This window comes from Euprymna scolopes, chromosome 3 (genome assembly GCF_053919585.1).
Source record: "Euprymna scolopes isolate OS-2025 chromosome 3, ASM5391958v1, whole genome shotgun sequence".
Classification (NCBI taxonomy): domain Eukaryota; kingdom Metazoa; phylum Mollusca; class Cephalopoda; order Sepiida; family Sepiolidae; genus Euprymna; species Euprymna scolopes.
In genome coordinates, this window is record NC_136484.1 from 84256283 (window position 1) to 84269764 (window position 13482).

Consider the following 13482-nt stretch of genomic DNA (forward strand, 5'->3'; position numbering starts at 1 on the left):
GCATTTATGAACTCTAAATCGGTCTTTAAATGAAGTTCCAGCAAGTCTGATGTAGTATTTTTTATCATTAGGGTTTTCTATAGGGCCGATTGTGACTTTGTAGACTACTTCTGTCTGTAAGTAATGTTGTTTAAGTCAACATTCTGATTTATTTGTTCAGTTACAGTTTTTGTGTTACTGTTATTAATATGATTGTTGTTGTTGTTGTTGTTGTTGTTGTTGTTGTTGTTGTTAAGAATTCTATTATTATGCTTTTTAATTATTCTTTCTAAGTTGTCACTTCAACTGTAGCTGAGTTTTATGGTATTTTTATTAAAGATTTTGTGTAAGATATTATTTGGGGGAAGTGGGTGTTAATTAGTTTGAAGAACTTTTTTCCCAGTTTAGTTTTAATCATTATACATATAGTTATATTAAATTGGATGGCATAATTTTATAACCCAATTAGAATAAAGTTATTCTTAAATATAATATCGAAATGTTTTTTTCTGCATGAAGTTTCTTCAAAAAGATAAACTTGGATTGCCTTAAAGTTTAAACACTACCCAAGCTGTAATTTATTGTGACAAAATGAGGTTTATTTACAATATTATGTGGCTTGTATAGGCTTTGCCTTGATGGCAGTATAATTGTATTGAGTTTACCTTAATGGGGATATTTTCTTTTAAGCTGATAGGAATTCCATGCAGAGGTCCTAATATTTTTTCAGATGAATCACACGCTTTAGCCAATTCCTGACAATGAAATGAAAAATAACATAAAAAAACGAATATAAAGTAAATAGCAGCAATCATTTTTTTCATTTTTTGTTCACATTATTACAATAAATGAATGCGTATTGAAATCCAACAGAATGCATGTGAAATACTGCAAAGATATTCAAACTTTACCCAAATATAATGAAATTAGTAGTAGTTTATGTATTAAAACTTGAAATTCACTCAATATCACAGAATTTTTCACTCTTTTGCTTTACTAGACCTTATCAATGAAGAGTTCTTATCAATATTCTTAGCTAGGGGTACAGTCATCACTGAAAAATTTCATAATTTGTTTAGTTCCAGTGCACTGATTCCATTCCCCTTCCAATTTGAACTCGTCTATGTTCATATTTGTCCTACAGCTATGTAGGAGAGGGGGTTAGCATTTTTCTTGATGGAAATACGAAATGAAAAAAACACAATTTAGAATTTAAAGTAGATCAGGTTCATACATAAATTTAATGTAAAATGATCATTTCTAGGTCATTCTAACTTTTTAGAGATATTCACTACATTTTTTACCAGTAACCTGAAGTTCGACTGAAAAGATTGTAAAACTATGCATATAAAAAAATAGCCAAAAATAAATAAATGTACTGAGTTTATCTCTCAGAGTAACATAAAATGGTTAACTGCTCTAAAACACTAGAATGTCTCAGAAATGGGAACTCATTTTATGTTAAATTTATATGCAAAACTGATCCCTCATTCTTAACTAATTGATTTTTTTAATTGTTTTTTTTTCATCTTAGGGTCTTTCAGAGTATTCACTTTTTTTTAAAAGTAGAATCTCATTTTTGTTTAGAGAAGTGATTTAGTTGAGATTGTTAATCTACAATAATAATAATAAAAATAATAATATAGCAAAATAATCTATTTCATTTCTATTGCATGATATTGGAAATATCTTGTGTTTAGCTGTATCTGCTTTAAAATTAAAAATATGTTTACATTCCTCTATTAAATTTTGTTGCATAATTTTCTGGTTCTGTTCAAGTATAGCTAATAATCTAATAGCGCGATCAATCCTTGGATAAAAATTAAGCATAAACATATTTGTTATTTCGTTTATCCCAAAATTCTCTCAGCACTTATTAATCATACTTGTGAAAGTAATATAGTTGTTTTTATTTTTAGATTATCGGTTAGTAACAAACATAATTTTACATTTTATACATATATATATATATATATATATATAATTTAAAGGAGATTAGAATAATAGTCTAAAGAGCTAAGTGTATTTTAATGTAATAATGAAATTACTAGTTTAATTAAAATACAGGAAATGCTCGTTGTAATTTAGATATATAATAAGCTCGATAGTTAAGTGTATTTTAATGTATAAATCACATTACTTAATATATATATATATATATATATATGTATATATATGTATATATATATATATATAATATAAAGCTCTGTGTGTGTATGTGTGTGTGGTCACGAATAGGCTCCTATCTGGTTGACTATTTTAAAAATCTTATTACATATAATGATAGAAGATGTATCGAGACACAGGAATGGGTATGTTTGATCTGGCAGAACGGTCGTTCATTAAAATTGTGAGGTCTGCGTTCGTGCCTGGTCCACAAAGTATGGAAATAAAAAATTAAAAAAAAACGTTTACAAGTGTTTTTGATATAGATGTACATAAGAATACTTTGATAAGTATGTTTTAACTTAAATAGGGATGGTATAATAAAATTGTGGGGTCTGCGTTTGTGCCTGGCCTCCATAGAATGGAAATAGGCACAAACTTTAATAAAGACTTTTCATATCTATCTGCGTAAGTATACTTTGATAATTATGTTTCAGCTTGAAGAAATATGTTACAATAAAATTATGGGGTGTTCATTCGCACATGACCTCCATAGAATAGAAATATGTCACGAAGTTTAACAAGGTTTTTTTAATATAGATCCACAGAATATTGTGATAAGTGTTTCAGTGTGAACAGGTATCGTATAATAAATTATAGGGTTTATATATTTTTTTTTTACTTTCATCATATTTTGCTTTGGTTTTGATACCCCCAAATTCGAAGCTATCTCTTTACAACCCTTCCTTTTCATAACCTATCATACTTTCATAAATCAGAGTCCATTTTCTGTAGGCTGTTTTTGAACCCAGTCAACGACGGGTACTTTTGCTAGTTAAAATATAAGTTTTGTTATGAAACAAAAATGAATAAAAAAACATATTAATTTTTTTCAAACAAATTTAAATGTCTTTAAAATAGTTTTAAAAAATATTTTTAAGTTAGAAAATTTCATTTTCATGTGTGTCTTGTGAGTGGAAAAGAAATGTAATAACTAAACTGCTAAATGGTTTCATTGATATTAATAATCACAAATCATTTTTATTACTGAAGTTTACTTTTTCTTCAAATAAATAGAGAAAAACAGCAAACATAACTGACCTAATTCTTTTCTAATCAAAATAATTCACATTCATGATAAAAATATCACACACTCATCAGATTTTGCAATAAATTTCAGATGATAATAAACTAAATATTAAACTGTAAGAAAAATTATGGCTGAAGAGATTATCAGCTCAGATGTAAACATTATATATTTCATACCTCAGCTTCTAGGATTGGTTGGACAATGCAATTCACTTGTTCATGAGCTTCAAGAGCCTAGAAAAAAGGGGCAAGAAAACATGAAAAAACTTTTAAAAAGAATTAGAATTTATAAACTTTTGAAAATTTGTATTTGTTTACTTATGGATTACTTATGACAGAGAGTAGGGTTACAGTCAGCTAACATACTTCCTAACTTGCCACGTGACTGCTACCGAAGGAGTTACATGGCAAATTAGTTTCTTTGCTTTTTTTCTCTGATGCCTATATCTGCCCTGTGCCATGTACTCTTTTTTAAATTATGTTTTTCCAATCCTTCTATTTTTTATTTAATAATCATTGAAAAGTTTTTTCAGTCTTATTATAATTAAGAATTATTGAAATTAGTTTTATTCCTTTTTAAGAATTGTTGAAAACACTTAAAAATCTTTCAAACTATTTTGGGAATATTATACAACATAATTAGATATGTTTTATTTATTATGTTTGAAATTTTGTTATCTTCATTTTAATAATTTCATTTGTTATTTTGATTTCAATAATTATATTTTTATGCTTTCATAAACATTTTTCAATAATGTCCTTATATATATATATATATATATATATATTTTTTTTATTACATTTTCACCCCAAACGAGGCATATTGCCACTTTGTTGTAGGGGGCTACTATCAGGGACATAGGCATCAGGGGTACTGTGTAGGGAGTTGGGCAGCAAGATGTCGGTTCACGTTGCACTTGAACTTCTGCATGTCAGTATAGTTGGGGAAGCAGGGACCCGGTAGGGAATTTCAAAGTCTAGCTGTCCTGGGTAAGAAACTACTGGAGTAGAAGGCTCTCTTACATCTAGGGATCTCTATTGTGAAGGGGTGGAATTTAGCTGCTTGTCAGGTTTGTCGGGGGTATTTACGCCGAGGAGGCATAAGTGCTTGCAGTTCGTCAGAGGATTCACCGTTAAAGTATTTGTAGAAAAGGCAGAGAGATGCAACATTTCGTCGATGGGACAGGGGCTGAAGTTTAGATGATAGTTCAGGACCTATCAGATTGGCAACTCTCTTTTGAACCTTGTCTAGGAGCGAGAGACTAGTGGTAGATGCACCAGCCCAAATATGACAACAATACTCCATACATGAGCGAATTGTGGCCTTATAGAGGTATAGGATACTTTCGGGTGTTAGTATCTTTCTAGCACGGTAGAAAGAACCTACCTTCTTTGCAGTGGTCCTGGCAATGCTCTCAATGAAATTGTTCCAACTCATGTTTCATGAGAGCGTTAGGCCGAGGAGTTTAAAGGATGTACTTTCAGATAAAGAGTCATTGGCCATTGCTATTGGTGGTAGAGAACGTTTCTTGTAATTATTGAAGGAAACTAGTTTAGTCTTGGCAGCGTTGAATGTGACCATCCATTTATGTCCCCATTCCACTAAAGATCGGAGGTCATTCTCTAGTGCTTCTGCCATTTCTTTAGATATTGTTTGTTAGTTGTTAAACACAAGACTGTTAATACATATAAAGAAATATATAAACATATAAATGATGCACTTCGACAACAGATACGGAGAGAATAGTTTATTCAACTCTTCACTAACTACCGAGTATATACAACAACGGCCGCTTCTCCACTTCCGACCGGAAACCGCCTTACTAGCAGGGAGAGTTTTTCAGGGGAGATCACTCACACAGATTAACAGTTCTTCCCTTCTTTTCTCTTCTTTTCAGTTGGGCATCATGTAATCTGCAAAAGAAAAAAGGGGTCTGGGTATTTACATTATACAGAGGATTCCTTTGGTTTGAATATGAACCCAAGGATCTTGACTGATGGCACTCCTTTCTTTGTCAAGGAGTCCGCAATTTGTCAGTTGATATCCAAGAGATCTCTTCAATTTCTTTTCTGTCAATCATTTCTCTTAAAATAGCCATCTCTATGTGAAGTCTCTTATCCAAAATTTGTGTTGAGGAATGTACAGAATCATAGAGGCAGGAATTGTCAGTTTTACAGAAGATCTTAATGTTGTTGGTATCATCTTTCAGTTGTAGTACTTTTAACAAAAGTTTTCTATAAAAAATGCAAGCTTCTGCCATGTCAACCATGGCTAAAGTTTCAGCAGCTAAAGTACTTTTACTAATACGTTTAGACTGCCATGCAATGGGCATATACTTGCCATTGCTTCCAACTAAAAAAGCATATATAGCCTCCTTGTGAACCTCCATCTGTTAAATTGCCAAAAGAAGCATCACTGTATGCAATAATTTTTAGGTGTTCAAGGTTCCCTAAGTCTGGAATATCAATATGACATTTCTCTTTTTTTGCCTTTTTTACCTGTTAGCCTGTTTTAAGCATTCTACATCTTTTTGTTTTAGCATTGAACTTAACTCGCTAACATCATAACTAAGATCAGGTCTGGTTTGGATGGCTAACAATTAAGTTGACCGATCAATTGTCTGGTTTCAGTAACCTCTGTTGATGATATTGCATCTTCCAAATTTCTGCCTGCTTCTAGTGGGATACATTTCAGCTTTTTGACGTATTCGTCCTGTCCAAGTTTAACAGCATTCCCGTTTTTCTTTATGCTTAATCCTATATACTGGAACTCAGCAACTTCCTCAGATTTGATCTTAAACAAGTGACGAATCCGGTCTATAACTCTGCTCTGGAAAATTACTGAGCTTGCGAAGCAAAAATCATCAACATGAGTAACCATAATACCATGCAGCTTGTTTCCAAATTTCCATGTGAATATGGCTTGATCATATTTTGAAACCACTGCTCCTGATTTCAACAATTCTTCTTTGAGTGTCAGGTACCAGGACCTTGATGCATCAGTCAATCCATATACACATTTGGAGAGTTTCCAAACATAGCCTGGAGGTACATTGGCTTCTTTGGGAGGATGCAAATAGATCAGTCGCTCCAACTCTTTACTCTGTAAAAATGCTGTTTTTATGTCCATTGACTTACACACCCAATGGTTAGATGACATTATAGCCAAAGCTACGCATAAACTTTCTTTAGAGCAAGTTGGAGAATCATTTCTTATATTTCCTGAAAGCCTCTCATCACAAGCCTAGCTTTATAGACCTGTTTGCCATTGACATTTTTATTTGTGTAAACCCATCTTGTGGATATTTTGGATTGACCCTGGTCAGGCACTTGGGTGTACACTTTATTTTCAACCCAGCTTTGGAGTTTGTTTTCTCTTGCCATTTCCAGGTCGTGATTAGAAGAGGAAATCATTATGTTTTCCTCATCACCAGAGGTAGCTTCATCCTTATTTATTGGTTCGACTTCATTTTCTTTCCAATCCAATACTCCATTATTAAAGTCGAGCCAAAAGGGTTCACCTTGTTCTATAGCCACATTCATTAAATGCTTATTTTTTCTGTAGCTTTGCCTGCTCTACTTATGACCTTCAATGTTCGTCATTCCGAATCATCATCATTGGCAAGTTTACATTTAATGGATTGTCCTGGTTTGGGAAGGGTGATTGTTTTGTGAATGGGGTTTTCTTTTGGTAGTACATGTGTCTCTCTCACAGTCTGATGTTGTGCAACATGATCATTCAGAGTTCCTGGTTCTTCAGTAACATCGTTCTCATCAGATATTGATAAGTTTGAAGATTCTTCAGGCTCATTTTGTGAAGTGGTGGATTCAGTTATAGCCTCATTTTCAGAAGAACTTTGATATGTTACTGGGTGAGACACGAGACGACATGAGTGCACTCTTACGTATGTACTTCCATGTTTAACAAGTACCTGCTTGTGCTCCCACTCTATGACAGAAATTTCTCTTATAGAAAACATCACCATTTTTGTAGGATTGTGTTGTACTCGTTCTAACTTGATGCCGAAGTGCACGTCTTAATTTTTCCGAAGACTCACACATCATAAATTGTTTTTTAGCTGCATGCATGGCATTGAAATTACTAGCAACAATTTCACTGGTGGAGATACCTTCTAATGCAGGGAGTTTATCATTCAAAAAGGAGGGCAGATTGGGGTTCCTACCAAAAACCAGCTGATTGGGGCTGAATCCATGAGCACTATGAAGCGTGTTCTTTGCCCATGCTAGTGCTATCTCAAAACTTCATTTTGTGTCTTCTAAAGTCTTTTTTACTATCTCTCCCAATATTCCATTGTGTCATTCATTTAAGCCATTACTCCATGGGCTTTCAGCAGCGGTGGTATGCACAACAATATTCAAATTCTGTGCCATGTCACGAAATGATTCATTATCAAATTCCCTACCATTATCGGTTAGGATAGATCCAGGAGTCCCAAAATACGCTATCCAGTGTTTAAATATAACACTGATAATGTCTGATCTTTCTTTACTAGGAATCTTAACGTCGACACTGTATCTGGTAGCATGGTCAATCAGGTGCAGTACTTTGTTACCATAAATTTCTTTAATATCCATAGCAACAGTTTCATTAAAATAAGATCCTAATGGGAATCCAACAATAGGTCTAGGTTCATTTTTTTTATAGCGAATACACACTCCACAAGAATTTGGAATTGTTTGTAAAATTTTAATAAATTCCGAATCTCTTATTCCTGCATTACTAACTAAATCACATAATTTCTTACTACTGGGATGACTGAATTGTCTGTGTAATTTAGTTGCAATTTAAAATTTTTCTGCTTTGTTTTTAGAGGAGATTTCTTAACAAGGAGAATGTGTTTTAGCTTACCTCTATATGGTAGGGGTCTGGTGATAGGGATGTGATAATGACCAGATGATGTACATTTCAACGGAATTTTCTTTTTCAACATCGTCACGCTGTCATGTTCAAAATTGAGACAAATCCCGGCCCTTTTCATGGCTTCTTTGCTTAGGAGAAGTGGAATGTTGGAATCCACAACATCGGTAATGATACTGACATCAATGTCAGCGATGACACATGGTAGAGTCACATTGTAGAGAGAGTTCAGTTTCTTTCCATTGCCAAACTTAAAGGTTCTCACTCCTTCTCTCATAATTATTTTTTTCTTCTGTTCTTCTGTTAATATTTCGAGAAAACACTTGTACCATTTTGTTCCACAAATAGTGCCGGATGCACCACTATCTAAGACAATCGAACCAAGTGTTTCACCCAAAAGCGTGTTGCCATTTGCCTCCCGTTTTTGCTGACTCATCAGCACAATATTAGCCAGGGACACATAACTTTCATGTTCGCCGTCCTCATGTTTGTCCCGGGTATCATCAACATAAGGACAGTCGTATGACCAGTGGAATTTGCAGCCACATTTAAAACACACCGTAGTGTTGCCCGCAGGTCCACGCGGGTTCATTTTGTTTTTGTCAGTGGAGCGGCTTTGTTGTTGTTGTTTTGTCGTTTTCCGGCGCGATGTGTTTTTCCTCGCAGACTATTAAAATGCAAATCACCGCGGTGCGTAGAGCAACCATAGTACACCTCGCTAGGTTCGTTTTTATTTTCAGTGTAGGCAATAACATCTTCCTTAACTACAACGGGTGTTGAATTCATAGATGAAGTGTCAAATGGCTGTCTGTGCATAACTTTCTTTAACTGAGCCGACATGGAAGAGAGTGTCAGTTCGCTGACTGTCACCTTGACTAGTCTTTCATTTTCAGGGGTGAGGGAGGCACTCTTTAATGCCTTGAATGCAAGTACCGGTTCAGGCAGGGTAATATTGAAATTTTTCAACTTGGCAACGTGTCGGCCGAAGTTAATAAGGAAGTCTTCCACTGATGTATCGGGTTGTCTCCGGTATCCTTCAAAAGTCTTGTACGCCAGAAAAACCGACTGGTTTTTATCTTCCAATTTTTCATATAATTTGGCCATTCCATCTACATAATTAAGAGTTGCAACATCTAATTCCAATACAGCTTCTCTGAGTTTTCCTTCCAGAGAAAGAAATACTATGGGAGCGCGTTTTGTTTTGTCAAGCGACGTGGCCATTTCCCAGATTTGCATTTCTTTTTTCCACGTGCTGTATTTGTCTTCAATTAAGATGGGCGGTGAAATGTGTTTTGAAGCCATAGTTACGTTTTTCTCTGCTACCAATGTTAGTTGTTAAACACAAGACTGTTAATACATATAAAGAAATATATAAACATATAAATGACATACTTCGACAACAGATACGGAGAGAATAGTTTATTCGACTCCTCACTAACTACCGAATATATACAACAACGGCCGCTTCTCCACTTCCGACCGGAAACCGCCTCAATAGCAGGGAGAGTTTTTCAGGGGAGATCACTCACACAGATTAACAGTGTTCATTTGTTTTCCTGTCATGTCTGTTATAGAGTGTGGTGTCGTCAGCATATATACCCATCTCACAGGCAATTTTGTCAGGGAGGTCATTTATGAATATTAGGAATAACAGAGGTCCAAGGATAGACCCCTGAGGCACTCCCGTATTTATATTGTATTGTTTAAATGTACGACCGTCGAGGACAACCTGGATTTTTCTCTTATCTAAGAAGGATTTTATTATGTCATGTATTCTTCCAGTGATACCATATGATCTGATTTTCCTGAGAAGATCTTCGTGCCATACCCTGTCAAAAGCCTTAGATATATCTAGAGCTACTGCTCTACCCTCCCCACTTTGTCCAGTGACTGGTATATACGTTCTGAGATTACAGTTACGATGTCTGCTGTTGAACAGGCTTGTCTAAATCTATATTGTTGGTCAGTCAGAAGTTTGCTTTACAATAGAAATATTGAAGAACAATAAAAGTGAAGGAACTGATTTGCCTTGTCACCATTTTCGGGAGCAGTCACACTGGAAGTTAGGAAGTACATTAGCTGACTATAACCAAAAGTAGGAATGGATCTTTTCAAATTATGCAAGTGGCATTTACCCTAGGTGGGTTGAACTAGCTTCTCCTGAAGAAGGAAATTTCATCGGAATATCGTTTACAAGTGGTCCCCAGGTGCATGTATATCTTCTGATCATTTATTATCTTTTCAGACAGCCACTTCAGCCAGCCTAATAGATAATTGCAAATCAATATTTGCCAACATCCCAGGGACAATCATATTAGACAACAGTTTCCAATTTAGTCCCATGGAATTCATGAATTTTTCAAATGCTTTTAACTTTTTGCACCTCACTAGTACATAAAATCAAAAAACATTGCAAGGAAACAGAGAAGCTGGATGTGCAGTCTTGATCGTTAAAAATTTATTGAAAAATGCAAGTGACCCATACCATACATAAAACTGCTTGATTATCACAGCAACATAAAAACCTTGTAGAGCTATTAAAGAATAGAAAACTAAGAACTTGGAACCCAACATTTTTTTTTTTTTAATTATTTGATCAGCAAGACATTGAAGGACATAGTGTAACAATTATATAATTATGATCCTTTTTTTTATTTTTTTGCACTGGCATGCTTTCACTCGTGCAGCGATATATATGTTGCTCAATAAGAACACTGTTTATGTATGAGGCTACTTCTGCTCCCACCCAAGCTTTTTTTTTTTTGCAAATTATAAATGGCTCCATTTGAGATATTGATGCAAGAAAACATTATCTTTCTCTCCTCATCTCTAGCAATGGCTGTGCTAGACAAGAGAAAACTGACAGATATGATTCTGTTTCTATAGTACATATACACTGGAAGACTCAAACTACTTTGTATTCCTGCTTTCATAACTCTTTTCAGAGCATGTTTTGTGTTGAAACTTTTTAAATAAAATTGATTTAAATTGTAGAGAATAAGTTTGTCCTTTCAGCTTGGTGATCCTTTTCTTTATATCAAACAAGACGGATACTGATGTAGCCACCCTATGACAAAAGAGTGATCTTGATACTCCTCTCACTATCTCTGCAATAGAAAGGCAGACAATAACAAAAACATGACAGACATCATCATGCTAAAGAGCATCCTTTCATTGAAAAAAGACAACCAGTCGGGGTCAAGATATCCAAAACTAACCCAACTATAGTAAGTAAGATTATGCGACCAAGGTCAGTTCTAGTTAAGACAGATTCAGGACTACACCAGCACAACAAAAGTAATTTTCAATTGAAGAGCAGAGAAATCATTTACCTGAACATGTCAATTCCACAGGAAGCAAGCATCTTACCATATTCCTCTTGATAAAATTTTATGTATAGCTGTGGCAATGATTCAACATATCTTCCAGTAACCAAACAAACATCTCATCAATGAGTTTATGAAATCTTAATCAAGGGAAATATACTAGAAGAGGACAGCAAATTTTGTCACCACTGTCCTTATAAAAAAAGTTACAACCGAAAGAGGAATGTAGAGTTTATTGGTTTTGGGAAGAGTTACGACTCTTGGTGATTACGTCAGTACAATATATCAGGGCCACCAATAAAGTCTTTATTTCTATTTATATGTCTCTTCAGCTTGTATCTAAAACCTAGCAAATAACTCCACAAATTTTCCATATGGTTAGAATGAGATTACAAAATTTTGCATTTAAAGAATCCTAGTTAATTGCTACCAAAATTTTGTATATCCAAGAGAGATAACTAACTAAACATTCCCTTTGTCACTGTCAAGTTTTAAATTATAATAGTAAAAATGGCAGAATCCACTCAGAAGAGTAACAGTATTTTTACTATAATTGTGTAAAATTTTCAAAATGTTTTTCAACTGCTTTACCAACATAGAAATATGAAATTGGTTATTGTAATGCCAATCCTAGAATCCTGATCCTCACCAGCTTTTCACCCATGAACAAAACATAAGAAACATGAACACAATTCAGCCTGCTTAACTTCTAAGAATCCTAAAAAATATGAGGATTGCAGCTTGGTGTAATCAAACTAATTTGATGACTAATCTTTGGCTTATGAAATCATGCAGGAAACCATAGAAATCTTTTATCTATTTAAAATACACATATTCTTTGAGATGATTCTTAAAAAAATATAAATCCACCAATGAAAACTCTTGTAACTGAAGACGCTTCATATTATCACATCAGATGACAATGTGCTTTGCCCAACTCAAGAATTTTTTTCCCTTTGCATCAACCGTTGTTGTCCAACTTTTTCTGACCCAAATACCAAAGTATAAATATGTGCAACACTTAAACAATATTGAGTTATAGTAAATGAATTGATAGGCTCTTTCATTCTCCATTTACAGAATTTGTAAAAAGTCCTGTTCCAAGATTTGATTGGAATATTCTTGAATTCAATTTTGATAGGTTAGCTCAGTGGGGATATGAACAAACTTGGACTGTTTTCATGTAATGATTGGAAAAGAAAAAGAATCAAATGAAACACTTACTTTAGATTGAAAAGCTTGAAGAACTTCTACAGCTTTCAATGATCTTGTCTGCAAGGCATGTTGTAATTCCTCAATGTCAAGAGAAAGGATTTTACTTCTTTTTGAAACAGTGAGCTGAAGCGAAAGAATAACATTAAGGAAAAAAAGAAATTGAAAGGAATTAAAAATCACATAACTTTTTCAAAGACTAAATGAGATTTAATTCTATTATAGAAAATACAGAAATTTAAAATCCAAATTGTATTTGTGGAAAAGAATATTTGCTGTTTCATATTAGTGGATTTTATCCATGAATTAAGAGAGCTTTATTTGCTCAGATGATAAATGTGGGTGATTAGACATCTTTCCCTTTCTTCTAATTTAATAGCAAAGATAAGAATGGTATTAGAGTGGTGCTCTAAATTTTATATTTATCATTTAAAAATTAATTAATGACATGTAGCTCCCTAGTTTTGAGGGAAAGTTACTTTTTCAGTTTGTGCAAGTCTTTTAGGACTGTATTGTTTGAAGAGGATTGATTGATAGATTTGTAATTAGCATGTTTATTTTTTTTACATCGGTTATGTTCTGCTACCAGGAACCGAACATGCATCATTTAAGTAAAATTCATTTCAGAATATCTCTCAACTAATGCTTATAGTGTAAAGATAAGACAAGGAGAGAATAGCTCAGTGTATACATGTTGCAGTCAGTAGTAGTTGGGACAAAGGATTAGACAGTCCTGAGATGTAGATTAGATAGGCCGGTTAAGGAGAAAGAAAGAGAAAAGTATTCAATGTATTTACGTGTTGTAGTGGGTAGTAGGAGTGTGCGTCTATGTATTGATGTGAGCAGTCCTGTAGCTTAATAAAGAAATTCTGTATCTATCGCCTGTGGACA

At 34.0% G+C, this 13482-nt stretch overlaps 1 protein-coding gene across 5 annotated transcripts in view; it reads right to left on the reverse strand.

Moving 5' to 3' along the window:
- LOC145256707 (vitamin D3 hydroxylase-associated protein-like) overlaps window positions 1-13482 on the reverse strand; it is a 181992-nt gene that overhangs the window by 110605 nt on the left and 57905 nt on the right. For 4 of the 5 annotated variants that reach the window (XM_080115598.1, XM_080115596.1, XM_080115595.1 and 1 more), the window contains 3 exons: window positions 12604-12717; window positions 3352-3408; window positions 645-734 (listed from right to left, as the gene is read on the reverse strand). In XM_080115598.1, the coding sequence (XP_079971724.1) occupies window positions 645-734; window positions 3352-3408; window positions 12604-12717 (261 nt within the window). The remainder of the gene's footprint in view (window positions 1-644; window positions 735-3351; window positions 3409-12603; window positions 12718-13482) is intronic. The other variant, XM_080115599.1, reaches the window with a different exon arrangement.